This window comes from Arabidopsis thaliana, chromosome 2 (genome assembly GCF_000001735.4).
Source record: "Arabidopsis thaliana chromosome 2, partial sequence".
NCBI classification, from domain to species: Eukaryota; Viridiplantae; Streptophyta; class Magnoliopsida; order Brassicales; family Brassicaceae; genus Arabidopsis; species Arabidopsis thaliana.
Genome location: NC_003071.7, coordinates 18248771 through 18274691, shown reverse-complemented (window position 1 = coordinate 18274691; position 25921 = coordinate 18248771). Strand labels below are relative to the sequence as shown.

Here is a 25921-nt window from a genome sequence, read left to right as displayed (position 1 = left end):
GGGCTTAATAATGGCCATTAACGGGCCTGTTTTGGATATCTCGCGGTAGAGTCCCGGTTTACTTTGGTTTAACCCAGTGAAGTGGTCGATGAATTCAACATCCAACACTTGAAAAGGAGTCTTCTTTGTTCTCTTACTAAAAGATACGGTAATACAATGCTCAGACAAAAGCTAATGGATCATTGAATAGACTCAGATATTACAAGACAACTGATAGTATTTACAAATTCTTTTGTTATTTGAGGTATGTAAGAAGATAGATTATGCCAAACCGAAGAGCTTCAGTGTTGCTGCACTAGCGAGTATGCCATGTATGGCTGGCTGTTTTTACTGTGTGGTAAAGTAACCTTAAAAAATCATCAAACAGAAGTTGTGCACTCTTGCTGATGGCACTTCTTCTGGTGTTGAATAAGCTGACTTCTAAGATAGCATTCTTCCATCTGCAGAATAGAAGAAAAAACACTTTAGGATTTCAGAAACTGAAAAGAAACAAATGGTTATGTCCCCCAAACAGTACAAGTTTTAATACCTGTGATGAATGTGTCTTAAGCAGTGCAACTCTGCAATCTTCTACTGATGCTTTCTCTATGCCGCTTACTCTAGCTAATTCCGACATCAAAGTCTCCATCTCTTGTGTCTGCAAAAGGAACCAAGGAAGATGTTTCAGTTTCAACATAGGCGTGTGTAGGAACTTTGTTTTTGTTCATGTTTAATGTGAAGCACATTGACTGTATTTTGCTAACCTTAGGCACAAGATTTCCAATGTTTTGCACAATGCCTTCCATAGATTTTGAAGCGACAACAAGTGCTTCTGCTAACTCTTTAGTCTCAACCTGGTTTTGAGAAGCAAAATCTAAATGTTTTAGTACAAAAGGTATAAAGGAGCAGAATTTTTCCTAGTTGATTCGACCAACACAACATATACCTTGATTTTTGAATCGAGAGGCAACCGCAATGAAGCATTCAACAAAGCTTCAGTTGTTTCCAATAGTGAAGTTGAGAATTCATCTTCAAGAACAGCCCATTGCTCCAAAGAAGGAGTCTGCATAGAGTTAAAAGTAGTTTAACACCAATTTTTACAAGGAAACTACACAATTGCTCTAAACGTTCATAAATGTAAAAATAGTGTGAAATCTACGATATTTAAGATCTTTACTTACTTGTGACTCTACAATCTCCGTAACAGCTTTAACTCTCTGTAAATGTTGGAGTTCTATGCGTTTCCTCTGTACAGAATCAGACAACTCCGACATTTTCAAACCAAGTGAATAAAACATTCTCTGCAAGAAAAACAATTTACAGCATCCATAAGATCACCATCATCAAACAGAATCTAACCTAAACAACATTCATCACTAATACTGAAGTTATGTGTCAAACATTGATCTATATGTAAAAGCTATCAAATTTCTGATTCTCAGAGCTATAGAAACTGACCTCAGCTTGTGCTTTCTGAGATTGTGTTTTGACCTCAGCATTTGCATTTGCAAATCGCCATTGCAAGTAACGGTTATGGAGCAGTTTCAGAGAATGCACATCCGCTTGTTGTCCTAAAGCTTTCTTCTGCTTCTTTGTATCGGCTTGAATCTTCGAATTAGGAGCCACCGGAGGCAATGACAAACCAACACCATTTTTAAGCGACAATGAAGCTCTAACATCTCGAAACATCGACGCATCATCGGAACTCAGGGATCGAGAAAGTGGTGAGGCGGTGGGAGTGTTAAAGGCCTTTGCTTGGGTTCTAATTGTTGGCAACAGATCTGGGCCGTTGGATTTGAAAATCTCTCTATTGTTGTTATCTTCTTCACCGTCTGTAGAAGATGATAACGAGATCCCGCTTGATCGGAGAAGCCTAGTCGCAGCGGAGGCAGTGAGTAAACGCTGTTGGTTCAGCCGCGATCTAGACGGTGGCGGCAACATAGCCGTCGTTGGTGTGTCGAGACGGTGACCGTTCTCTTTCAACGGCTTAGATCGAATATGCTGCTTAGGGTTTTTACCTCCGTCGACTTGTTGAAGAGGAAAAGGCGAGTCTAAGCTACGCGCCGTCTCGGAAGGACGATTCTCGTCTCCCTCTTGCATTTTCAATTGCCGTCTCATCCTCTGAGCCGAAGTCGATCTCTGATTCTGATGTTGGTGATGATGTCTAGGAGAATTTGAAGTCAATTGATGGAGATCTCCGGCGGAAGAAGAGGAAGACGACGATGACGAAGAAGAAATGGGAGACATGAATCTCGAGCTCACTTCTCTTACTCTCGGCCGCCTCGTAGAAGGAGGAGGAACCGGCGCCGGAGCATTAATCGCAGGTGTAGATGGGTGTTCCATGGATCGGCCGATTCTCGCCTCCATTTCAATCAAATTTCTTCGAAATTGACAAAATCACCGGAGATTCCAGATGCCGGAGATTTTTTTGTTCCGATAAGAAAACAGAAATTATTCAAATCGGATTGAAATTTTCGAAACCCTAGGCGAAGAGGAAGAGAAAAGGGGAAGAAGAAGGAAACTAGCCGTTGAGTAAATGCTTCACAAAGCGCAACGGTTCTCTTCTTGTCCGTGAAACGATAGGTTTTTTTTTTGTCTTGCTTTCTCGATTAAATTAAATTAATCAGATAAGATAAGCAAGATTAATGTTTTGAAAAAAAAGATAAGCAGGATTAATGTTGGTGGGCCTATTAATATTGGGCCCAATAAGGAGCGTTTGTGTTCTTTAAAGTAATGGGTTATAAATGTATAAATGAAAGTTTTGTTGGATCATTTTGCAATTGTTTTAACCTTCCGACATTTTCCTGGATAGACTGAAGAAAAAAGTTGGGAGTGAAAAAGAGGTGAAAAGAGGAGACTTTGACTTCTTCTGATGAACTTTCTTCTGCACTTCTTCTCATTAAGCCTCCTTGTTAAAATAATTTGAGATGGCGATAGGAAACCCAGAAGTAGCAACTATGGGGAAGGAGAACACTGAAGCCGAGTCCTCTAATGGAAACGAGTCTCAGTTAAGTTCTGACTTAACGAAGAGTCTTGATCTGGCTGAAGTGAAGGAAGACGAAAAGGATAATAACCAAGAAGAAGAAGATGGACTGAAAGGTAAATCATTTCGTGTTTTTGATAGATCTTGTAGTTGAAGTATGTAATTATGACGGGAAAAAGATGGAACTTTGGTCTCTTTCGTGTGTTCTTGTTTATTACTAGTTTAGATTAATCAATCTGGTTATGTCATCAGAGATTGTAACTTTCTAGGAACTAGTGTATGTGAAGTTGGTTTAGAGTTTCTCTAGCTTTATTGTTGTTGAGACTTTTAGTCTTTTCATTTTAGCTGAGGCTTCAACGAAGAAGAAGAAGAAGAAAAGTAAAAGCAAGTGAGAAGTTGTTTCTTTTTTCTGTTAATCTTCAGTGTTTGCTTTGATGATCTTGCTCAAAAATCTGATGATTGTTTTTAGGAAGAAGAAGAGTTCTCTTCAACAGACTGATCCTCCTTCAATTCCTGTTCTTGAGCTCTTCCCTTCTGGAGATTTTCCTCAAGGTGAAATCCAACAGTACAATGATGAGTAAGTCTAGACTAGATTTTCTATAAGGACATTTTGTTTTGCTAGCTAAGTCTATGTTGTGATGTAGTAATTTGTGGAGAACAACATCTGAAGAGAAGAGAGAGATGGAGAGGCTGCAAAAGCCGATATATAACTCTCTTCGCCAAGCAGCGGAAGTTCATCGTCAAGTTAGGAAGTATATGAGAAGTATATTGAAGCCTGGAATGTTGATGATTGATCTCTGTGAGACTTTAGAGAACACTGTTCGTAAGTTGATATCAGAGAATGGTCTTCAAGCTGGTATCGCCTTTCCTACAGGATGTTCACTGAATAAGTTAGTTCAACCTTTTTCATTCTTTCTGCATTTCTTTGATCTTTGGCTCTATCAATGCGTCTCAAATTTACTTGAACCTTCAGTGTTGCTGCTCATTGGACACCAAACTCTGGAGATAAGACTGTCCTTCAGTATGATGATGTGATGAAGCTGGATTTTGGAACACATATTGATGGTATGGTAAAAACAAAAACTTATCATCTGTTTGTTGTATTTTCTCAACGTAGATGTCTCATAAGAACAATTATTATGTTGTTTTGGCAGGGCACATTGTTGATTCTGCTTTTACAGTTGCGTTCAATCCTATGTTTGATCCTCTTTTAGCAGCCTCGCGTGACGCAACATATACTGGTATCAAGGTGCTCATTCTGTTTCTGTTGCTACTTGTGGGATTCTTCTGTTCTTGGATATGGTGAATGCAGCCATTCATTCTGTAGTGACTTCTTCTTTGAAGTTTGCATTGTTTTCTTATAACCATATTGAGCTTCTTTTTTGGATCTTTATCGTTCAATCCAACTGAATAAGTCCATTGTGTTATTAATTTTGTTGGTTTAGGAAGCCGGGGTAGATGTCCGGCTCTGTGATGTTGGTGCTGCAGTTCAGGAGGTCATGGAGTCTTATGAGGTTGAAATCAATGGAAAAGTCTACCAAGGTAATTGATTACGTTTGTGGCAGCATTTTTTGGTGGTTTCTATTTGGATTATTAGAAAACTAAAACAATGTTGTGTCTTTTGGGGGCAGTCAAAAGTATCAGAAACCTGAATGGGCACAGCATTGGACGCTATCAGATACACGCTGAAAAATCAGTTCCTAATGTTAGAGGAGGCGAGCAGACGAAAATGGAAGAGGGTGAATTATATGCCATTGAAACTTTTGGATCAACAGGTAACAACAACATTTCTCACATGAAACTATACAAGAAATGTGGATTTTTACGAATTCAGAGTAAAATTGGTTTTTCACTTGTGTCATTTTGCAGGGAAAGGATATGTAAGAGAAGACTTAGAATGTAGCCATTACATGAAAAACTATGATGTGGGTCATGTACCTTTGAGGTTACCAAGGGCAAAACAACTCCTTGCCACTATTAACAAGAACTTCTCCACGCTAGCCTTCTGCAGACGTTATTTGGACCGCCTTGGTGAAACAAAATACTTGATGGCTTTAAAGAATCTTTGTGATTCTGGCATAATTGAGGTAAACTCCTTAAAACTATATATATACTCTGATGACTTATGTTCAAGAACATTTTGATGAAAGTAAGTTTCTTTGGGTTAACTTTTGTAGCCATGTCCTCCAGTGTGTGATGTCAAAGGAAGCTATATTTCTCAGTTTGAGCATACAATCCTGTTGCGACCAACTTGCAAAGAGATTATTTCCAAAGGAGACGATTATTGAAATAGTGATTTTCACAGAACTTGAAGCAGTTGTTCTTCTTGAGTTTGTATAATAGTTTTGGAAGGCTTTTTAAGTCTTGTGCTCAAATATTTGTATGTTCTTCGAAGATGATTCTAAGTATAAGAGCTTAGGGGATCCTTCATCAATTATAGCTACATGTTAGCTTATTTTTTATTCTGTTATAGAATTTTGATTTTTTTATATATGACACAACACAAGTAACAAAATCACACTTCCTAATAATTCAAAAGTAAAAAAATCGCATGGGAAAAGTAGTTCATATAGAGAAGAAGCAAAATAATAATAAAACCAAACGAATGTATCATCTAGCGCAAGTTGTTGAAGAGCATCCTTGAACTTTTGTCCGTCAACAAGATATTGTTCCTTGAGAAATTTGCACACCTCTGAACACATATCATCAGTGTTCAAGTCGCATGTGATCCATTCATAACCACAAGGAAGTTTTTCTGGTTCTTGCTTGATCTCAGATAACGGATTTGCCGGCTCAACTGGACTTTCAGGCAAACTAGTGTTTCCGACATCCTTATGGGCCTTTGCTTTGACGATTTGATCTGTTTTCTCTTTTTGAGACTGGATTTTTGAGCTTTCGCCGTCCTCAGCTCTATCATAGGCATTGACATCAGACGGCTTCATCCCCAAGAAACAAAGAGGCATAATGGATGACGTCCATTGTTTTTGTTTGTCTACTATCCTCTCTTTTTCGTCATCTTTAAATAACTCCAAAAACTGATGAGTGAAGCAACATATTCCTCGTTGTATCAAGGTGCTAAAACCCCCAACACAATGTCACATATGAACAATATAACTTTAGCTCCATACTGGGTCCATTATATTGTTTTTGTTGCTAATAAATCATTTGGGCTTCTTCTGCGTCGAAGAATTCATGTCGGCCACAACAAAACCTCTATAAATTAATAATATTAGGACCAAGAAATTTATTAATTTAGAGAGATATTAATTTATTGATAAACTAATAAAATTGTACAAATTTTGTATACAAAAATTCGATATAAAATTTAGTTTGTTCTTTAAAATCAATAGTATTTCTGAAACCAATTACAAGTAGAAATTAGTTATTAAGTTTAAAAAACAATATAATTTTTTTCCATGTTGTAAAATATTAGAATTGAATACTACAAAGAATTAATAAAAATTGAAGAAAAACATAACTAGAGTCATATTTTTATATAAGATATTTATAATATATATTGGTAAATATATATAATTATTAATGTATACTCCCTCTGTTCCTTTTTGTTTGATTTTTTAGAAGAAAAAAAATTGTTTCAAAAAAATTGATTTTTTAGGTTTTCAATGCAATAGTTATTAGTTATAATTGATAAATTGTAAACTTCAATACAAATTATTGAATATTATTGGTTTAAAGTTATTGAAAATTGTAAATCACAACGAACAATAAATTTAAAAGCAAAATTTAATATATTTTTCTTAATATTTGTGTTTTTCCTAAAATATCAAACAAAAAAAATAGATGAAGTACTATTGATGGAACCATATATTTATATAAAGTTTTCAAAAAAAATATTATCTTATTAATTTATCGATTTGTATCAATTTTAATAGTAGTCACAATTCGGACCGAAAAAATCTATTAATTTATTATTAATTTTTTGAGTATTAATTTATAGAGGTTTTATTGATTATGTAAATCAGATTGCATGATTAATGCTGTTGGGCCTTAAATAATAGGCCCAATAAGGTATATATTTGTGAACGTGAGGGAAGGGGCTTAGTAATGTAAATATGAAAGTTGTGTTGGGCCACTTGCAGTTTGTTTTCGTCCGTCAATTATAACGGTCCGTCAGATTTGTTTTAACAGATTGCGACGATGACGTCTCCGATTGTACGAACTGAATATTATGGCGCCAAATATCTGAAAAGCAGATGATGACACGTGGATTCGCCTCAATCTGACGGTAACTTTTGAAGAAATCTCAGGGTCTGGATTCGTCTCTGTGTCTCCAGAAATTTCGAATTTATGTTTTCTCTCACTTTTCTCCGATCGTAGCTCAGCTATTTTCCGGCGATCTTCTTCCGATTCTTCAACCCGGAGCTTTTGGTAAGTAATTCGTGATTGTTGATACTATCGCTTAGTTTTCTTGGTATTTGTTTCGATTAATGGCTTTGTATTGACTTGGCGAAACTTTGTTTGCGATTTTTGTCCCGATTCGTTTTTTCCGATCGTAGCTCAACTATTTTCCGGCGATCTTCTTCCGATTCTTGCTGTCGCACTTCAACCCGAAGCTTTTGGTTAGTACTTCGCCATTGTTGATACTATAGTGTCGCTCAGTTTTCTTGGGTTTTTGTTTCGATTCATGACCTTGTATCGGATTCTTCATAGCGATTTTGCTACAAAATCGGAAAGTATTTGTGTGTTGTTGCTAGAAATTTTGGGATCGCTATGTCTAGGGTTAAAAATCTTGATAATGCTTCATACTGTAAGCTAGCTCGGCTTTCTTATTCGTTTTCAGTTTTGTTTCATGGCTGTTGCTTGCTGTGTATTCATGATTGAGCAATCAATTTTTTTGTGCAGACGATCAACAATGTCAGATCCAAAACTGAAGCCAGTGGAGGATGCACTAGTTACTGTTGCCAAGAGCTCACAAATTCAATTAGCCAAGGATGATACTTCAGGTGGAACCATAGTTGGAAGGTTACTGCAGTGCCAGTATTCAAAGACCCATAAGTTCTGGGAGACTCAACCTGTTGAGCAGTTTAAAGATATCCAGGACACGAGTTTGCCTGAAGGCCCAATTGAGCCCGCAACTTTGGTGTCTGAGGTCAAGCAAGAGCCGTACAACCTTCTTGGTCAATTCGAATGGACCATATGCGATATGAACTCTGACGATATGTGTTTAGAGATGTACAACTTTCTCAAGGAAAACAGTCCTGATGACAACAGATCAAGTATGAGTACTCCAAAGAGTATCTAAGGTGGGCACTGTGTCCACCTGGTTATTACCAGAGCTGGCATATTGGAGTCCGCGTCAAGACCTCCAAGAAACTCATTGCTTTCATCTGTGGCAGGCCAACAAGAATCAGGGTGCGTGATGAGGTTGTTAAAATGGCGAAGGTCAATTCCTTGTGTGTTCACAAGAAGCTCAGGTCTAAGGGACTTGCTCCTCTCATGATCAAGGAGTTGACTAGAAGGGTTAAGTTGCAGAATATATGGCAAGCGGCTTATACCTCAAGTCATATACTTTCTAGACCAGTTACCACCAGTCGAGACTGGGTCAGAATGTTGAACCCGAAGAAGCTAATCGATGTTGGGTTAACAAGGCTTCGTGACAGAATGACAATGAGCAGGACCGTCAAACTCTACAAGTTACCAGATGCACCGATCACTCCTGGATTTAGGGAAATGGAGCGACGTGATGTCCCTGCTGTTACAGCGTTGCTCAGGAACTACCTTAGCCAGTTTGCAGTTGCGACTGACTTTGATGACAACGATGTCAAGCACTGGCTTCTCCCAAGGGAAAATATTGTCTACAGTTACGTAGTAGTAAGCCCTGAAACTCATGATGTCACTGACTTCTGCAGCTTCTGCAATTCCTCTATAACTATCCCCGGTAACCGGAAATACACGACCCTGGAATGTGCTTATGCTTGCTGCAATGTAGCGACACTGACCTCGTTATCCCAGCTGGTGAATGATGCCCTAATAGTCTCTAAGCAAAAAGGTTTCGATGTGTTTTATGCCTCGGATGTGATGCAGAATGAGAGTTTCTTGAAAGAGTTGAGGTTTTATCCACTATGTCGACAGTCGCACTACTATCTCTACAATTACCGTTTGAGAAATGCATTGAAGCCATCAGAACTTGGGCTTATTCTTTAGTTTTGTTAAAACCACTGTTCCCGCTCCCCAATGTGAACAAACTATGATCATTAAACCAATGTGTAGCCTAAGATTCCTCTTCCTGGATATCATTTGCAAGTATTATAAACAAAAGTTTAAAGCCTTTTTATCTTTTTGCGTGTCTTTTTGTAGTTTTCCTCTGAACTATCAACACAAACAAAATTTGCCGAAGAATTGTTTGGTTTTGGATCTTTAAGGTAGTGAAACTGATGCCTTTTTATCAATAACATTACTTGCACATCAATACTGTTATGGTAGACAGATGTAAAAAACAAAATCCCAATATTTTAGAGAAAGTACAAAAGCAAATCTTGAAAGCAGTAGGAAACCGATATACTGTAGTTGTCTCTTGATTTTCTCAAAGATCAGCAAACACCGCGAATATGTCACCATTGATGTAATCGTTCTCCACCAAGCTTACCAAATAGTAGCTGTTCTTCACCTGCATTTTTGGATCAAAATGTCCATTAGTCATTTTAAATAAACCATTGTCAAAAACAATAACAAATATGATCAGATCAAGAAAAATATAGAACTTACCTCCTCGAGCAAGTTTCTGGAAGGGTCGGCTTCTGGGTACAAGTTAGCCCAGCTTCTTGACCAAGTCTCAAATGCTTCATCCTTCCAGACGTTGAAGCTAGCGGGATCGACAATGGTTGGTTGAATGATTTCCTTAGCCGGGAAAACTCCCCAAGTTACAGCATTCACATCAGCTTGGGCAGTGTTCGATACCCACTGTTCTCCTTTGTTCACAGCCATGTAAGTAATCGATGGCAAAGCTTTGCATTTCTCCACCACTGCATCTAATTTCTCCTTTGAGCAGAAGAACTCTAGATAAGCCTTTTGGTATACATATCCAACAGGACCTCCCCATCCTGCAAATCATACACAAGCACAAGTATCGATCAATCACGAATCAAAACTCTGTTTGCTATGAGAACAGAGATATAACAGGACTGATTCCTCACCAACAGTTGGGGAATCAGATCTCTCGGCGTTGACTGATGGTTGGCTATTGATGGTCAAGAAGCCTTTGGAGTTGACTTTTATCAGTTGCTCGTTTATTATCCTTGTCTCTGGCTGGAGTCCATCTAATTCAGACCAGGGACTGCTTTTAAGGTTTCCAAGGCAGAGCTCCTTGAATTTCTGTTATGTGACAGTTTTTTTGCAAGATTATTGTAAGCGTCTGCATCTTTACAGGTGAAAGTGAGGGAAATGTGTGGTAGTGAAAAAATTGTTCTACCTCCTGAATATCTTCAACACTTTTCAGTGGGACAACCCATTCTTGTTGAAGCTTCTTGTCACGTGCTCGCGGACGTGAGAACTGACAACAAAAGCATTTAGTTCAGCAAACAAGCTCACAAGAAGATGTTACATTTAACAATCTAGAGCAAATCAAAAAGACCAATCGAAGAAATACCCTTCAAAACCCCTTTGTTATGAAATCTTGAAAGAGAGTTGTGCAATTACAGATGATGTATTGTAGTACCTGATGATCCGAGAGTGCACCATATGAAGCACTGCGTGAATCACCCCACCGGCCTTGTGGGAAATCTTCCCAGCCCTTGGTTCTAGAAATGTAGCTCTTTGGACGGTTTGCCCTTCAAAAGATTAGAAGAAAGAACAAGTCTTATTTTCCCTGCAGAGTAAAATATGTGGCTAAGTATAATCAGAACGAGAGAAACTAAGCTCTGTTACCAGAAAATGGGGCGCACATCTTCCTTAGTACGGAAAACATTTGCAGGGCGTCTCCAGGGTAAAGAACGAGAAATTTTGGACTCATCAATCATACCAAGATTCTGAAACAACAACAAAATAGTAAAGCTACTCCACTATCAGTATCATGCTTTACATCAAGTAGAAAAAGTGAGGACCAACCATCAATATTGCAAGAGCAGATTTCTCCATGTTCAATGTGTAGAGATGAAGAGACTTGACTCCATGAGCCAACATCTTTTTACACATCTCTGTTCCAAGGTGAATACCATAGGCTTTCACAGCTTCTTCGTTATCCTTGATAGGCTCCAAGGCAGCCATCACCTCAACTGGTATCTACATTAATATAATCATATGTAAATTCATCTATCTTTTTTTCACAAAAAGCACAGCTGGTATCTACATTAATATAAAGAATTCTCTTTGAATAGCTATCCAACAAACACTTTCTCTGAAAACAATAATATAATCAAGTATCTCAATTTCATCTAGCTGATCACGAAACCTTAAATACACTTTTTTAAAAACATATCCTAAGCTAGCAAACAAACACCTTTATGGAAAGGCAACAAGCAATATCATTCATCTCCTAAAAGGTGATTCATTTGCAGGAACTGGTGTTTACTAAACGATCAAAACTTACCTTAGTCTTGCAGAAACCAGTCATACGCAAAAAGCCTCTGTAGTTATTAATAGGCATAATTCCAGGAACAATGGGACAACTAATCCCAATTTGCCGACAATCATTCACAAACTTGAGGAATATATCAGTATCATAGAAAAGCTGAGTAACAATCAGATCAGCTCCAGCATCAATCTGTTCCAAGACAAACCCAAATTCAAAAATTGATGCAGACATTTAAGAACAAAGCAAAACAAAAACAAACAAAACAAACCTTTTTCTTCAGATACTCAAGATCACTCTGATAAGCTTCATTAGACGCAAGACCATTCTCACCAATAACATCAGGATGCGCCTCTGAAATATCAAAACACATAAAAATCCAATCTTTAGCTACAAATCACACGAAACAAAGAAATCAAATTCGAATTCGAGACATTACCAGGATAACCAGCGACAGTGATACCAAAGTAATCACCATACTTGCTACGAATGTGATTAACAAGATCCAAAGCACAATCAAAACCACCTTCAACCTGAACAAACTTATCTTGACCATGAGGAGGATCACCTCTAAGAGCAAGCACATTCTGAATCCCATTAGATCTAATAGTCTCAAGAGCATGATCAATCTTCTCAACAGGCATGTTAGTACACGTAAGATGCATCATACTCTCAACACAAACAACGTTTTGCATCCTCGAAGCTATATCAAGCGTTAGATCTGCGGTAGATCCACCAGCTCCCCAAGTGATATCGCAAAACGTTGGACCATAAGCAACCATTCGATCCATTCTCTCAAAGAGATTGTCGACTCCATCTTCTGTCTTTGGTGGGAAGAATTCGAAGGAAAACGCTGTTTTGCCTTCGTCGGCTAATGACTGGATCTTATCTATCACCTTCATCTTCTTTTCGAAATGGAGAAGAAGAATGAGAGACAAAGGCGAGTTCTTTCAGGTTCTTCTACTCACTGCTTTATAGTAAACAGAGAGATTCCAAAATGTTTGGTGAATTTTAGACTTTACCTTACCCGTCCACTTCCTTATATTATTTTCATTTTTAAGACAAAATCATACTTTAAATAAAGTATAATTACATAATTTACATTTAATCATTGTTTTGTGCGAAAATCCATGTAGTTAGACAACATGAGTTACATTTTTATGCTTGACAAAAAAAAACATTTTTATTAAAGTGTTTATTATTCAAGAGATTTACCAAACCATTCTAAAGTGAAAAAAATGAAGAATCCGAGTTATTTGATATTAAGATAGTCGAGTTGATATTAGTAAACAAGATGAGTTACATAATTATTTTAAAGGAATGTGATTAGTAAAAGATTTACCAACCACAATTAGATTTGTCGTTATCAATCCCCAACCCCTGCAGTCTATGCTTTTTGAGTTGGTGAACCAGAACCACACACCCACATCACCCACCTACTACCAAAAAACCAATGATCCATCACTTTTGTTTAACAAAAATAATCTACTTTTACCAAAAAAAAAAAAAAAAAAAAAAAATCTAATTAAAATTTTCCGTTTTTCACTTACAGTGTATCTTTAAACTTTACAAAACTTTTTCCAATTTAAAACTGTTATGTTGTTTTAGTAATTTTTCACTTGTTTAACTCATTTTGCATTTGAAGGAATTTGAAACGTTAATCGCTAAAACAAAACTGGTCAGATTTTGCAAACACCGGCTTTTGTCGGCGACACCGACACAGTCACACTCACACAGATGCACGAATAAGAACAGCACATGCAAACAAGAACAAACCGGTCTTTGGATACAAATTTTTAAAAGCTAAACCGGATATGAGATTACCGGTTCTTACAAAGTCAATTACACACCACGAAGGTTCTTGCAAGACATCATCATTTGAGATCCCCATGAAAAAAGAAGGAAGGAGAAGAAAGTACAGATGTGGTTACACAAGTAGATATATGATATCTCTTATAATGGTTGTACAAACACAGGTCACAAGTTAGACGCAACAAACAATGTCACTGCACCAATCCCAGTCAGTCAGACCCGGGTTTTTTGGGATACCTTTAGTTTACCAAGACAGGTTATTTTGGTTTCTCAACTTCAAAGCAATCTGCAGAAACATAGCAGCCAGGGTAATTTAATACTCTATGCTTCTGGGAGTTTTAATGTTTCATTAAGAGAGTGAAGAGTATAAATCACCTGAAAACAATATTAGACAATCTCCCAGTCTTCTCTCGACATGTCGACAAACTCGGTAACACCATCCTCGAACATCACCTGGACCAAGTTTAAAGATGTTAACAGAGAGGTCTTAATTGAGAATGATTTTGCCAAGTTCGATGGTGAGGAACAAGTATTGGCTAATTGTAATACCGAGTGCTTTCTTGAATACTCATCAAAATGTCTAACGAGGCCAAAACACCTGAAAATCTCAAAAGATAAAACATTGGATGAGAAAAGCATAGAATGAGTCATAAAACTAATCCACGAGTTCAAAACTCAATAAATACCTATCACTCGTGGGGCGAGATAACCTGATCACCACACCAATGCAATTACGCGAACATGTATCCCTTTGACTAAGATTGTTCCATGATTTTCCTGGAGAAACATGGGAATCCAAATTACTTTCTTACAACCAAAACACAATAAGCTACTCTCGCAAATTGAGCAGAAAAAATCCAAACTTACCTGCATCTATGTGTCTATTTACAAGTCCATTTTGATGCACCTAACCAAAAGTGGGGAAAGAAAAAGAGTCACTTAGACCTCATCACACAAATTTTTCAGTGACTGTGAAACTATGCCAGGGCAAAGACGAGATATATATTTGATTCTTCTTTTCAGATAAAATTTGAAAATACCTTGGGCAGTGTCTGGGCCAATTCATGTGCCACTAGATTAAAAGCTTCATCCGAGGCTATCTTAGGTTTGCTAGGTTTTACACCAAGCTTCCTTCTGCAACCTACAGCCCCACAATGGCAGTCTTGATCTGCACCAAACTGAACAAACCTGCTCTATTTCTTAGTGTCACAACTCAACATAAAAACAGATATGTTACAAAGTAAACTGGAGAAGGAGGATATAAACTTACTGATAATCATAGGTCAAATGCTCTCCCTTTTTGATACCACGGGTGGCGAAAATGCCGATTCTGGTCTCGCCGTCAATTATCCTAATTGCAAGCAAAAGTAAACCAAATGATGACTTTTCTCTCTCAAGTATTCTAAACTAGGAAACAAGCACTAAGGGTTGACAGTTAACAACAAACCATTTCTGCATCTGCGTATTAGGGTTGCAGCTATGATTAATATATCTTGATTTGTTTCCCTTATGAGTAGCATCAATAACCATATCTCTGGTTATCTCACATAAATAAAAGTTTGTCTCGCCACGGTGTTTCATCTTCCAAAGCCTCTCTTCACAAGTCTTATCATCAATAACTACATTGAGCAAAGGTACGAAAAAAGAAAACAAATTAGACCATGGTCGCAGTATATTCAGTAGGGAGACAAAATATCAAATAGTCACATCACCTTCTCCAACATATTCAATGATAAACTCTCCAGCTTCGATTTCTTCTTCTGCCACAATCCCTGATCCGCATTTTTCTGTCTACAAGACACAACTAAAATAACAAACCGACAACAACAAAAATCCACTCTATCCAACCAAAACCAATCACACATTACCTGAATTAACTTCATCTTCTTGACATGTCGTTGTTGGAACGGCTTATTGTTACACTCACTCCCACACTTGCAACTTGAGGAACAGCTTGAGAATAGCATCCTAACACAAAAGATAAGGTTTTTTCCAGTTCAATGTACTTAAACAAGCAGATAATTATGGTCTTATATCAATGAAATGCTGAAATAGATAGATCAAGAAAAGTGAAATAAAAACAGAGGCATACCCACAATGGCAATTACTCCCACAGACAGTTGAAGAAGAACCAGGAGACGAGGAGGAGCAAGAACAGAAGATTCCATCATCTTCAACCCTCCTTTTGACTTTCTTCGTCAAGTATATATCTTTAACAAGTCAAGGCCAAAACAAATCTTGATCAAAGCTAAATCTGCAAAATGAAACAAAACCAAAACTGCAATTGCAAAAAAGGATACTGCGCCTGATGAAGATATAAGGAGTAGGTTTTCCTTTATTCAACCACTCCGGTAACTCGAATTCTTCAGATTCTCCAATCTGATTCAATAGCTTGTCGAACACTTGCCCTAAGTGATTCCGGTCCGAAATCTGAGAAAAATATCTGGAAATTTCAGATATCAAGAATAAAGTTAAAATTTCCATGAAGCGGAGATTGTTTTTGAACAGACCTTTTTGCTGGCTGGCATGTCGAAAGAATCTAAAAGAAGCTCTAAAAACCAGAGAATAAGCAAGATTTGAGCGTCGACCTATTGAGGTAACACCAAGTTCGATGAAACTAAGAAAAGAAGATGGCTAAAACTAGTACGTCTCTCTGTTGTTTCGGAATTCGAAGTTTCTCAACCCTAATTATTACTTCTTGTTGTTGTTGAAGAAGAAGAACTGAAGAAGTAACAATGGCGGATCTGAGACAGTAAGAAAGAAGAAAGAGCGGCAGTTGCTTTTTTTTTAATCTTTTTTTCTCTTTGATAATTACGCTTCAGAAATAAATGGCTTCAGGGTAAAACCGTAACTTGACTCGATATGATATGTTGGCCCAGTGTCAATATGGGCTTTTTTATCCGATCCAATTTTTTTAACTAGCCCAAATTAGCTGAGCTTAATTAACCCAAACTAATATTGTTGCTTTATGTCGTTTATATGTCATAGCCTTTTAGCCGTAATCACTAATCACATTAATAGCAAGCAGCAGCAACATTTTAATTTTGTGTACTGTTAACATGTTGATGGATGTGTTAACAAAAAAATTAGGAACCTGGAGAAAAGTAAAGTAAAATACTATCAATGTCATTGTTAATATAATATTCGAACGTTTTATCCGAAGTAAACAGGTAAATCGGAGAGTATTTATTTTTTTCCACGTAAAAAAATGGTAAACAAGTGTAATCATAATTCATAACCCTGATTATGTGAAGTTTAATTAATAATTAAACGATATAGATTGTCATTAGTTGAAAGCGAAAGATTTGAAGAAGGTAAAAAGAAGAATCGCCATTGAGATTGTCCCAAAACCTCCAAAGGAAACACACGTTTGTCTTTGCTCTGAGGTATCTTCGACGGGACGTTGAAGCGAGCAAGATACGACACGAAATCGATCTCCCCCTTGCGTTTTCCATCTCCGTCGTCTGCTGAAACCATTTGATCGATCTCTCAGGTGATCCTTCTGTTTCTTTTCCTATTGTTTTCTCTCTGCTAGAAAAATTCGGAGTTGTGAGAATTCCTGGGCTAAATTGGATGATGAAATTCTGCTACACGAAGAGGAGTTGTCAAAATTTAAGTTGATTAATTGATCATTTTCGATTACTGTAGATCCGTGAGTTGAAATTTCGTCAAGCTCAAGTCTGTTTCTTGATTTTGTCATTTGCTAGAAACATTCTTCAATTAAGAGAATATGCATGTGGAATCCAAATGCTTTGATCTCTAAAATTTTGGTTTATATTTCTCTGTTGACTCCCTAAACCTTCCTAATATCATGCGGAAAATTCTATGTTGTGATGTTTCAAGAGGTCAAGAAGCTATGGATTGGGTTTATTTTCTCATCAAAATCTGCTTAGTGTTTGTAATTGTAGAATCGTTATTGTGTTACATGCTTACTTGTTTTTGGGGTGTTAAGCTGAACTTCAGTGGTCACAAAACTATAGTTATGGTCTCAGAGAGTTAATTGATTAAACTTTTCTGAACCTTGAAGTCACACACACCCAATCTTGTGTAGTGTTTGAAGTTAATTGTGGAAGTTTTTAGTCAATCTTGGCTTTCTGATACTACTTAAAAGTATGTTGGATGTTAATTCAGTGTCTTTTGTGCTTATTATTTCAGATAAGGTTCTCAGGATTTAGGTTGCTTCTATGAGAAGGACACGTTGCAGTTGGTGCTTCATGTCTAGGTAATGAAGGCTTTATGTGATAGATTTGTTCCTCAACAATGTTCTTCATCAAGCAAGAGTGATACGCATGATAAATCCCCTTTAGTTTCAGATTCTGGACCTAGTGATAATAAGTCCAAGTTTACCTTATGGTCAAACGTGTTTACGTCTTCTTCCTCAGTTTCTCAACCGTATAGGGAGTCTTCAACTTCTGGGCATAAGCAAGTTTGCACCACTCGTAATGGTTGGACAGCATTTGTAAAAAGAGTCTCTATGGCTAGTGGAGCAATTAGGAGATTCCAGGAGCGTGTTTTAGGGCCTAATAGGACCGGTCTTCCGAGCACAACTAGTGACGTATGGCTCTTGGGTGTCTGCTATAAAATATCTGCGGATGAGAACTCAGGGGAAACCGATACTGGCACTGTATTGGCTGCATTGCAACTAGATTTTTCATCCAAAATACTGATGACATATCGTAAAGGTTTGTAAACTCAACTACAGATTAAAGCCAAAATAAAGTTTTTTACATAAAATTTACCATTTACGAATTGTATTTTACAGGTTTTGAACCCTTTAGAGACACAACTTATACCAGCGATGTGAACTGGGGTTGCATGATTCGAAGTAGCCAGATGCTTTTTGCTCAGGTGTGAGGAAGAGTATTTCTTTTGGCATGAGATTTTGAAGTTTATAACATATTCTGACAAACCAAATATTATCAGGCGTTGCTTTTCCATAGGCTGGGGAGGGCTTGGACTAAGAAATCTGAGGTAAGCTCAATGTAGCAACACTAGGAACAGAAACCCGGTTTCTTGCATTGAGATAGTGGAAACCTCATGCTTGTTTGATTTAAAAATGCAGCTTCCTGAACAGGAATACTTAGAGACCTTGGAACCTTTTGGTGATTCCGAGCCTTCAGCTTTCTCCATCCACAATCTTATAATAGCTGGAGCGTCCTATGGTCTCGCTGCTGGGTCATGGGTAGGACCGTATGCCATTTGTCGAGCGTGGGAGTCATTAGCGTGCAAGAAGAGAAAACAAACTGATTCTAAAAACCAGACGCTTCCTATGGCTGTTCATATCGTTTCTGGCAGCGAAGATGGAGAGAGAGGTGGGGCTCCAATTCTCTGTATAGAAGATGCTACCAAATCTTGTCTAGAATTCTCAAAAGGACAGTCTGAGTGGACACCGATTATCCTTTTGGTTCCACTGGTTCTTGGGCTTGACAGTGTGAATCCCAGGTTTGCAACTGTGAAATTGATTCCATTATCTCTGTTATGCTCGACTCGTATTTGTACTTGACCTTTCTGACGTATTGCTATAATCTGATGACAGGTACATTCCATCTCTCGTAGCCACATTCACTTTTCCTCAGAGCGTGGGGATTTTGGGTGGCAAACCAGGTGCCTCAACTTACATAGTTGGTGTTCAAGAAGACAAAGGTTTCTACCTTGATCCGCATGAAGTTCAACAGGTTTCATTTCGTGCCTCTGAATTTTTTTAGAGTCCATAAATCTTGGTCTGGCATTGTGGTGGTCCATAGTACCTAAGTCGGATAAGATGCCATTTCACATGATAAGTCGGATACTGATTGAGACTTATCGTTTGATGATTGATTTAGGTGGTCACAGTCAACAAGGAAACACCAGATGTTGACACATCCTCCTATCATTGCAAGTGAGTCTCCTCAAATTATCATGTCACAGACGACTTTTGCCTGGTTCAGTTTTATCTTGTTTCTTAATTTTATCTTGAATCTGCATCAGTGTCCTTCGTTATGTTCCTTTGGAATCACTCGACCCATCTCTAGCTCTAGGATTCTATTGCCGCGACAAAGGTATTGTATTACTACATTCTCTGAAACCAAAAGTTTTTAAATTCTGTAACTTGAAAAAACCTTTCCCTAATCTTCAACAGATGATTTCGACGATTTCTGTCTCCGAGCATTGAAACTAGCTGAGGAATCAAACGGTGCTCCATTGTTCACAGTGACTCAAACCCACACAGCGATAAACCAAAGCAACTACGGGTTTGCGGATGACGACAGCGAGGATGAACGTGAAGATGACTGGCAAATGCTCTGATCATGATCATCGTCAAACATTTTAACAATCTCAAGCTACAATTCTTTTTTTCCTTTTGTTAACCAGTTCTTTGTTTTTTATATGTGTTGGTGTATATTACATCAGATCAGAACACAATGTTGTACTATAAAATCTTTTGGGATTTTCAAACATAGATTGAAGCATGCGAAAATGGAAGAGTAGAGAAATCACAAGGTATATGAACATGATGACTCCATTTTCCCATTTTCTTCTCAGTCGTCATCTTCATCATCACTCCTCCTTCACCTTCACCTTCACTCTCTCTTTTACCGCCAATCATTACCACCGATTCACCTCCTAAGCTTCCGGCGAAAACTGAGCTTCCTGTCATCGGAAGCTGTATAGATTGAAGATCCAGTTTCAAATTTCTCGAATCATCGTTAGTTTCCCATCGACGTTCACTCTGTAAATCAGTGTCTGTGAAACACCATAACGTAGAGGAGCTTCTAAAGTCTCCGGCGGTGCGACCTCTCGGGCTAGTATCTGGAAATCGCCAGACGTTGTCGATTCTCGACCATGAATCTGTCGCTGGATCGTAAATTTCTCCGTCAGATCGGAATCTTCCTTGAGATTCCGTTCCGTAACCGCTCAGCACGCAAAACCTTAGACCCATACCAACGGCGAATCCTTGACATTCGTCTCTTCCTTCCGTCATCGGAGTAACCGACGACCACTCGTCTTTCTCGACGTCGTACACCTCCGCCGAGCGTAAAGCGTTTTTCTGATCGTCGTGACCTCCGGCGACGTATACCTTCGTTGGACTTACGGAGGCGCAGGCGAAGAATGATCGTGATTCCTTCATTGGCGCACCTCGTCTCCACTTCCTTCCGGCGAATTCCAGAACGTAAACGTCTCTCGTCGGCTGTAACGTCTCCGGATCCCAACCGCCGATGAGCAGAATCTTCCCGGCGTCCTGAAGCACGACGCACTCGCAGAAAAGCGGGATCTGCTCCTCCTCTGGAAACGCAACGCGATGCCACGTGGACATCGCAGCGTTGTAAACGCTCAATCCAAAACGCGGCGTGCAGAAAACGCGCGGGTGTGACTCATCCTCTGATTTTTTCTCGTCAACCATTAATGTCTCGTCAACCGATTTAGACGCTGGAATTGGCGGCGTTAGCGGTTGAACGAGGCAGAGGAGAAGCTCTGTTTTGCCGCATCTCCGCCGTTCTTGGATAAAAGAAGAGTCGGAGAGTAAGCTACGCCAAGAACGGCAAACGGATCTCATGGCGGATTGGAATTGGAACGGAACTCTGACCAAACACTCCAAAGCTAGTTCGGAAGGTAAACCGGGAATCAATTCGTGACATTGCTGAAAATCTCCACCTTTCTTTTTCGACACTTCCATAGTCATCGAACTTAAACAAGTTTGAGAAAAACAGAACAGAGAGTGTGTTTGATTGAGCAAAGTGTCTATGTGTAGAAGAAAACACACAAAAACTGACGAAAGTTGCGATTTAAATTTGAGTGAGTGTGAAGCTACAAAGAGGTGGCAGAGCCTTTAAATAGGGAAAGAGGAGGATGAGTTTGCTTGCGGTTGAAATAACGCGACGGTTCGTTTAAATTTTTAAAAACCCCTATAAACTTGATTTAGCAGCGTATGAAAAAAATCAAGATTCGTGTATGTTGCAAAACGCAAACGTATCTAAAAATTTATTTCTTAATCATTCCCTTTCAATCTCACCAAACAGGCAAGAGTCAACACATGGGTTACTTTGATGCGATTTCCTTAATAAGGAATAAAACTTTGAAATGGAATCTATAACAACTGGTTTAGTTCATGAAGACGGTGCTTTTGTTAAAACAATCTTTTCATAAAACAGGAAAAGTAGAAAGCTTCTAGAAGACTTTCATAAGGACAAAATGAACAACTAACAGTGGAGTAAATCATATACTCCATAAGAATTTGATTATTTGAATATCAACCAAAAATTCAAGAAATGTCCATGTTGTTTCATGATGTAAATTGTAAAGGCAAATAGTTGAAGTTAGGTCAGTGGTTACTTGGTTAAGTGAAGTTAGGTAACAATATTGTATATTATAATCACAAATTAAATTGACAGTATACTGCGCCGCACTTTTTGTTTAACGCTTTTACCACTGTATAGCGTCTATAGTTTAAAAACAGTTTGAACTAATAACTTTTTAAACTAGTTTATCAACTAGATATCTAGATTACTATTCCATTTCAGTGTCAATTGAAACCGAATCTATGACATCTTGATAATAAAGTTCACGAAGACCAGTAGTGAGCTTTTTAGTCTTTACCATCACTTTTTATTTGAAATAACAAAAAGCTTCTAGAAGCTATGCAAAGACAAATAATATGGAGTAATAAGGAATGAGTCGTATTCACTGACGCAACCGTCAACCGATAAGTAAACATCTCGTGAACTGTTTCTCCCTAATTTACTACAATTTAAAACAGGTATATTAATATGTATGATGGACATTTTCATTTCATATTGGCATGTGCACGCACTATCAAACAAATTCTTTCACGAATAGTCCATATGTATAGATTCTTTATGTTTTGCCAAAAAATTTGTGCTTAGTTGTTATAAGTTGTAAGATATCATCATGTGTTTTTAATTTTGTAATACGTATTATTTTACGTAGAAAATTGCGAGGGCAGTTTCGTTTGAATATAAGATTCATCAATAATATTATGATTGATTATAACTTTATAAAGGTTTCTACTTTATTATAGTCTTCTAGAAGAAGTTCTCATGGATATACATTGGCATTAACTATCCTTGGGTCTTACTCTTCGATTATTCAACATATTATATTAAAACGTTGACACGTCTATTCTGCGATGCACCGACGTAAAGGTATGTCTCGCGGACTTCCAGCCTCACACAAGTCATCTCGTCTCCACCGGATAATTAATGATGCTTTCTGTTGTTTTACTTTGGGGTTATTTATGAATCTACGCTTACTATTTGTGCCGTTATTTAAAACATGTTTCAAGGGAAGAAGATTAATTTGGGTGTTAGCGCACGATATGAACATAGATAGACAAGAAGAAAAATGAAAGTCGGGGATAAGAAGGAAAATAATAAGAATGGGGTCGAACATTAATAGGGGGCTGGTCCATTACACTCTATCCCATTTTCCCCACATTGTCTGTTCTTGTTTCGTCAATTGTCCTTTCTTTGATTACTCTCTACTTATGTATTTTCTCTCTATCAGCTTTTCTAGCTTTATTCATCACCAATTATTGTCGTGTGTCAAGAAAAAGTAACGTAGAGTTTCTTTGAATAGTAGTAGTAGTTTCGCATATAAACGAGTACTTTCGATTCATTTTCATTCCTAAATGGTAATATTGGCTATCAATAGGTCGCGTTAGTCAAAGAAACAATGGATACATCTTTTGAAACTTTTTGCTCGACAAGAAAAAAGCAACTATAATGTCATTTAGTTTTGTTTTATTTCCCTTAAATGGATTATGGATCAATGGATGATGTAGTACTGTTAACAGATTCTATTGATGAATTTCACGACTATCGCAAGACGAATTTGAAATCATCACGAAACTGAAGTTGTTGTTTTTTTTTTCTTTTCAACGAAGGTTGATTGATTTACGACTACGATGAAGTGGATTGGTTTCTAATTAATTATTCCTGAAAATGAAACCAAAGATATAATACAACTATTACTAAATGAAAAGAAGAAAAATAGAGATAAGGGTTCTAGAAGATAGGCATTGATATTTGTTTTCCCTTTTGGGGAGTTTGTCATCTTTATGGGGGAGGAAACAAGTGGGCCGAAACTGGCAAGCACTTATCCTCTTGGCTTTAGTCTTCTTCTTTACGGTTACTAAAGTTTTTCTCTTTCTTTTCTTCTAGAAGACCATATTGACATTTTTTTTTGTATCTCTAGAGTAATAGCACTAAATATAAACCTAACTTTTGATGTTAGTCTAAGACAATAAGACATACGAAGCTTTAAAACTCTATTGTTTTGAATGATCACAATGTCACATATCAATACTTATATTCGATCTAGAAGATTTGGAAGAGTATAGATTTAATTTGTTGGTTTATGAAAAGAAAAACAGTATTGGTGGAAGAAAGTATTCAGAAGGGCAAAATCGATGACATGTAGATGTAGATGGACAAGGCCTGAGTATGTATATGTCATTTAAAACCAAGCCCAATTTAAGTTAAATAAATAGGCCCACTTTGGAAAAATGACTGCTGACTAAAAAATTAGGGTTACGAAATAAACCCTAAACCCAGTTTCGACTTTGTTTGTTTTGTCCTCCTTCTACGCCGCACACTATCTCTTCCTCTCTCTCAGACGAGATTTCCTCTTCATCTCAAGTAAGCTTCTCTCTTTGATCTTCTTCGTTTAGTTTAGTTTTTAATCGTAAGTTTTCTTTTGATTCATTATAATTTGTTTGTTCTGATGTTTGTGAGATCGATAAACCCAGTTGTTCTAGTTCTATTGTAGAGAAATTCACTTTGATTTTAGATTTAGAATCGTTGCATTGAGTTTTCCGATCTTCTATAATTGCTCCTTTTCATTTTGCTGTTTGGTTTTAAACATTGTCGTTGATGTTCCTGCCTTGCTTCTCTGTGATTAACAATCTGTTCAATTTCTCAAAGGTGTCTTTTTTATTTGATTAGTATAGCTTATTTTTGGTTTGTTTATGGCATGCTATGTATGTAGGAGAAATGGCTGAATCCAAGGTAGTGGTTCCAGAGTCTGTGCTAAAGAAGATCAAGAGGCAAGAGGAATGGGCATTGGCCAAGAAAGATGAAGCTGTAGCTGCTAAGAAGAAGAGTGTTGAGGCCCGCAAGCTTATCTTCAAGAGAGCTGAGCAGTATGCCAAAGAATACGCTGAGAAGGTAATAAAGCAACACTCTTTTGTTCATCTTTGCTGACTAAGATGACTGTTCTGTTCATGGTTGTTGTAATGAATCATGATATATTATTTGCATGCTTGTTTAGGATAACGAGTTGATCCGATTGAAGCGGGAGGCTAAGTTGAAAGGAGGTTTCTACGTTGACCCTGAGGCTAAGTTGCTCTTTATCATTCGTATCCGTGGGTATGTGCCTATTATTTGTGTGTTACATAAGTTGTTGCATATAGATTCTGTTTTTTATTTACGTGATTGTTTGTCATTTGCAGTATCAATGCCATTGACCCAAAAACCAAGAAGATTCTGCAGCTCCTGCGTTTGAGACAGGTAGGTTTCACAGTTTGTTATTTTCATCCAGCTATATTAGCCTAACATATGATTATTGATTAATATTTGTTATATGTTCAAACTAATATGTGATAGTTGCCTGTTCATCATTTTTAAAAGAGAGTAGAAGACTATTGCGTTGTCAAGAAGTTTACTTTCGTATACATTTGTGCAGATCTTCAATGGTGTGTTTCTTAAGGTGAACAAGGCAACAGTAAACATGCTGCGCCGAGTTGAACCATACGTGACTTACGGGTATGCAATCTGATTCTCTCTCTTTCAATAGGATTATGTAAACTAAACTATATGCTGCTCTAAACCGAATGATATATCTGGTGCAGATACCCAAACTTGAAGAGCGTTAAGGAACTGATCTACAAAAGAGGTTATGGAAAGCTGAACCACCAGAGGATAGCACTTACTGACAACTCCATTGTGGATCAGGCTCTCGGAAAGCATGGGATCATCTGCGTTGAGGATCTCATCCACGAGATCATGACTGTTGGACCTCACTTCAAGGAAGCCAACAACTTCCTGTGGCCATTCCAATTGAAGGCACCACTCGGTGGCCTTAAGAAGAAGAGAAACCACTACGTCGAAGGTGGTGATGCTGGAAACAGGGAGAATTTCATCAACGAGCTTGTCAGGAGAATGAATTGATGAAAGCTTCCTTCTTTATCTTTGCAAATTTCAAAGATTTTGGGACCGAGTTTTTTTTTTTTTGTTCAAGTTATCAGAGACTTGTGATCTTTTATCCGAGATAGGCTTTTTATGACTAATCATGTTATTTTCCAATGGCGGGCTTTTAAATTGATCTTGAATTTTTATTGGCTGTTAGATTGTTCCTTCGAAGCCCACCAATCCATTAGAAATATCTGGTTTTGACCGGTTGATTAAATAATTCCGGTCGAGCTGTATCAAAGATAGAATGCTCTTAACCGGAATCGTTGACTTCAAGAGTACAAGCTGTTCTCCATTTTTTTAAAGAGATTATATCGGTTGTGCGAAATTGTCCAAATTTTGTTTTTATAGATTGACCGATCAAATATTGTAGCGGTTAATTCGTTAAAATAAAACGTTTGATCAGTTACATTTGATTAATTCAATATCAAGTCA

At 37.7% G+C, this 25921-nt stretch overlaps 8 protein-coding genes and 1 pseudogene across 15 annotated transcripts; 4 read left to right on the top strand and 5 right to left on the bottom strand.

Moving 5' to 3' along the window:
- Positions 1–12: 12 nt before the first annotated feature.
- On the bottom strand, positions 13–2573 carry EDE1 (ENDOSPERM DEFECTIVE protein (DUF566)). The gene is made up of 6 exons (NM_129982.3): positions 1438–2573; positions 1161–1280; positions 926–1042; positions 744–833; positions 530–637; positions 13–440 (listed from the first exon to the last, which is right to left on the bottom strand). Exons 1-6 carry the CDS (start codon positions 2344–2346, stop codon positions 360–362), a joined length of 1425 nt encoding a protein of 474 aa, NP_181947.1. The 5' UTR covers positions 2347–2573; the 3' UTR covers positions 13–359.
- Positions 2574–2750: 177 nt separating this feature from the next.
- Positions 2751–5481, top strand: MAP2A (methionine aminopeptidase 2A). 2 transcript variants are annotated; one of them, NM_129981.5, is made up of 10 exons: positions 2752–3078; positions 3308–3350; positions 3432–3539; positions 3607–3852; positions 3936–4027; positions 4117–4211; positions 4408–4504; positions 4594–4737; positions 4832–5049; positions 5140–5481. In NM_129981.5, exons 1-10 carry the CDS (start codon positions 2907–2909, stop codon positions 5248–5250), a joined length of 1326 nt encoding a protein of 441 aa, NP_566013.1. In that variant the 5' UTR covers positions 2752–2906; the 3' UTR covers positions 5251–5481. The 2 variants fall into 2 exon arrangements, with proteins under 2 accessions (NP_001323713.1, NP_566013.1); NM_001337079.1 differs by having other exon boundaries at positions 2751–3078; positions 3432–3852; positions 5140–5478.
- On the bottom strand, positions 5478–5904 carry AT2G44175 (Acyl-CoA N-acyltransferases (NAT) superfamily protein; the record flags this gene model as incomplete). The annotated part of the gene is made up of 2 exons (NM_180082.1): positions 5478–5486; positions 5566–5904. 2 exons carry the CDS (start codon positions 5902–5904, stop codon positions 5478–5480), a joined length of 348 nt encoding a protein of 115 aa, NP_850413.1.
- Positions 5905–7299: 1395 nt separating this feature from the next.
- Positions 7300–9215, top strand: NMT2 (annotated as a pseudogene). Its single transcript has 3 exons — positions 7300–7351; positions 7480–7542; positions 7826–9215.
- Positions 9216–9345: 130 nt separating this feature from the next.
- MTHFR2 (methylenetetrahydrofolate reductase 2) lies at positions 9346–12503 on the bottom strand. The gene is made up of 10 exons (NM_129979.3): positions 11929–12503; positions 11761–11843; positions 11508–11681; positions 11027–11200; positions 10847–10947; positions 10638–10749; positions 10392–10472; positions 10117–10294; positions 9689–10023; positions 9346–9590 (listed from the first exon to the last, which is right to left on the bottom strand). Exons 1-10 carry the CDS (start codon positions 12389–12391, stop codon positions 9507–9509), a joined length of 1785 nt encoding a protein of 594 aa, NP_566011.1. The 5' UTR covers positions 12392–12503; the 3' UTR covers positions 9346–9506.
- Positions 12504–13149: 646 nt separating this feature from the next.
- On the bottom strand, positions 13150–16123 carry ASHH3 (histone-lysine N-methyltransferase ASHH3). Its single transcript, NM_129978.4, has 13 exons — positions 15812–16123; positions 15602–15731; positions 15394–15511; positions 15170–15269; positions 15014–15092; positions 14749–14920; positions 14572–14652; positions 14342–14489; positions 14169–14208; positions 13988–14078; positions 13851–13899; positions 13677–13754; positions 13150–13587 (listed from the first exon to the last, which is right to left on the bottom strand). Exons 1-12 carry the CDS (start codon positions 15827–15829, stop codon positions 13689–13691), a joined length of 1092 nt encoding a protein of 363 aa, NP_566010.1. The 5' UTR covers positions 15830–16123; the 3' UTR covers positions 13150–13587; positions 13677–13688.
- Positions 16124–16398: 275 nt separating this feature from the next.
- AT2G44140 (Peptidase family C54 protein) lies at positions 16399–21195 on the top strand (the record flags this gene model as incomplete). Of its 5 annotated transcripts, none has more annotated exons than NM_001337076.1 (10): positions 16399–16471; positions 16581–16794; positions 17457–17983; positions 18064–18149; positions 18225–18272; positions 18364–18743; positions 18838–18976; positions 19124–19179; positions 19269–19339; positions 19420–19586. In NM_001337076.1, exons 3-10 carry the CDS (start codon positions 17527–17529, stop codon positions 19584–19586), a joined length of 1404 nt encoding a protein of 467 aa, NP_001324765.1. In that variant the 5' UTR covers positions 16399–16471; positions 16581–16794; positions 17457–17526. The 5 variants fall into 5 exon arrangements, with proteins under 5 accessions (NP_001324765.1, NP_001324763.1, NP_001324764.1 ...); NM_001337077.1 differs by lacking the exon at positions 16399–16471 and having other exon boundaries at positions 16591–16794; positions 17457–17523; positions 17684–17983; NM_001337075.1 differs by lacking the exon at positions 16399–16471 and having other exon boundaries at positions 16600–16794; positions 17457–17523; positions 17700–17983; positions 19420–21195.
- On the bottom strand, positions 19638–21082 carry AT2G44130 (Galactose oxidase/kelch repeat superfamily protein). Its single transcript, NM_129976.2, has one exon. The coding sequence runs from the start codon at positions 20959–20961 to the stop codon at positions 19732–19734; it is 1230 nt and encodes a 409-aa protein (NP_566009.1). The 5' UTR covers positions 20962–21082; the 3' UTR covers positions 19638–19731.
- A 2340-nt stretch (positions 21196–23535) lies between the features above and the next one.
- AT2G44120 (Ribosomal protein L30/L7 family protein) lies at positions 23536–25862 on the top strand. 2 transcript variants are annotated; one of them, NM_180079.4, is made up of 6 exons: positions 23536–23935; positions 24285–24463; positions 24567–24664; positions 24748–24805; positions 24981–25060; positions 25147–25862. In NM_180079.4, the coding sequence occupies exons 2-6, from the start codon at positions 24290–24292 to the stop codon at positions 25463–25465; spliced, it is 729 nt and encodes a 242-aa protein (NP_850410.1). In that variant the 5' UTR covers positions 23536–23935; positions 24285–24289; the 3' UTR covers positions 25466–25862. The 2 variants fall into 2 exon arrangements, with proteins under 2 accessions (NP_850410.1, NP_850411.1); NM_180080.2 differs by having other exon boundaries at positions 23913–24463; positions 25147–25650.
- Positions 25863–25921: the final 59 nt, after the last annotated feature.

Coding starts and splice junctions, on each gene's coding strand:
- MAP2A (NM_129981.5), top strand. CDS start 2,907: ATGGCGATAGGAAACCCAGAAGTAGCAACTATGGGGAAGGAGAACACT. Junction 3,853..3,935: donor ACAGGATGTTCACTGAATAA/GTTAGTTCAACC, acceptor TTGAACCTTCAG/TGTTGCTGCTCATTGGACAC. Junction 4,212..4,407: donor CAACATATACTGGTATCAAG/GTGCTCATTCTG, acceptor TTGTTGGTTTAG/GAAGCCGGGGTAGATGTCCG.
- ASHH3 (NM_129978.4), bottom strand. Junction 14,209..14,341: donor TGGCCCAGACACTGCCCAAG/GTATTTTCAAAT, acceptor ACTTTTGGTTAG/GTGCATCAAAATGGACTTGT. Junction 13,755..13,850: donor AGTATTCAAGAAAGCACTCG/GTATTACAATTA, acceptor AACTTGGTCCAG/GTGATGTTCGAGGATGGTGT.
- AT2G44120 (NM_180080.2), top strand. CDS start 24,275: ATGTATGTAGGAGAAATGGCTGAATCCAAGGTAGTGGTTCCAGAGTCT. Junction 24,464..24,566: donor CCAAAGAATACGCTGAGAAG/GTAATAAAGCAA, acceptor ATGCTTGTTTAG/GATAACGAGTTGATCCGATT. Junction 24,806..24,980: donor AGCTCCTGCGTTTGAGACAG/GTAGGTTTCACA, acceptor ACATTTGTGCAG/ATCTTCAATGGTGTGTTTCT.
- AT2G44130 (NM_129976.2), bottom strand. CDS start 20,961: ATGACTATGGAAGTGTCGAAAAAGAAAGGTGGAGATTTTCAGCAATGT.
- EDE1 (NM_129982.3), bottom strand. CDS start 2,346: ATGGAGGCGAGAATCGGCCGATCCATGGAACACCCATCTACACCTGCG. Junction 638..743: donor TTGGAAATCTTGTGCCTAAG/GTTAGCAAAATA, acceptor TTCCTTTTGCAG/ACACAAGAGATGGAGACTTT. Junction 441..529: donor TTAAGACACATTCATCACAG/GTATTAAAACTT, acceptor TCTATTCTGCAG/ATGGAAGAATGCTATCTTAG.
- MTHFR2 (NM_129979.3), bottom strand. CDS start 12,391: ATGAAGGTGATAGATAAGATCCAGTCATTAGCCGACGAAGGCAAAACA. Junction 10,750..10,846: donor GATGTGCGCCCCATTTTCTG/GTAACAGAGCTT, acceptor AATCTTTTGAAG/GGCAAACCGTCCAAAGAGCT. Junction 10,024..10,116: donor ATCTGATTCCCCAACTGTTG/GTGAGGAATCAG, acceptor TATGATTTGCAG/GATGGGGAGGTCCTGTTGGA.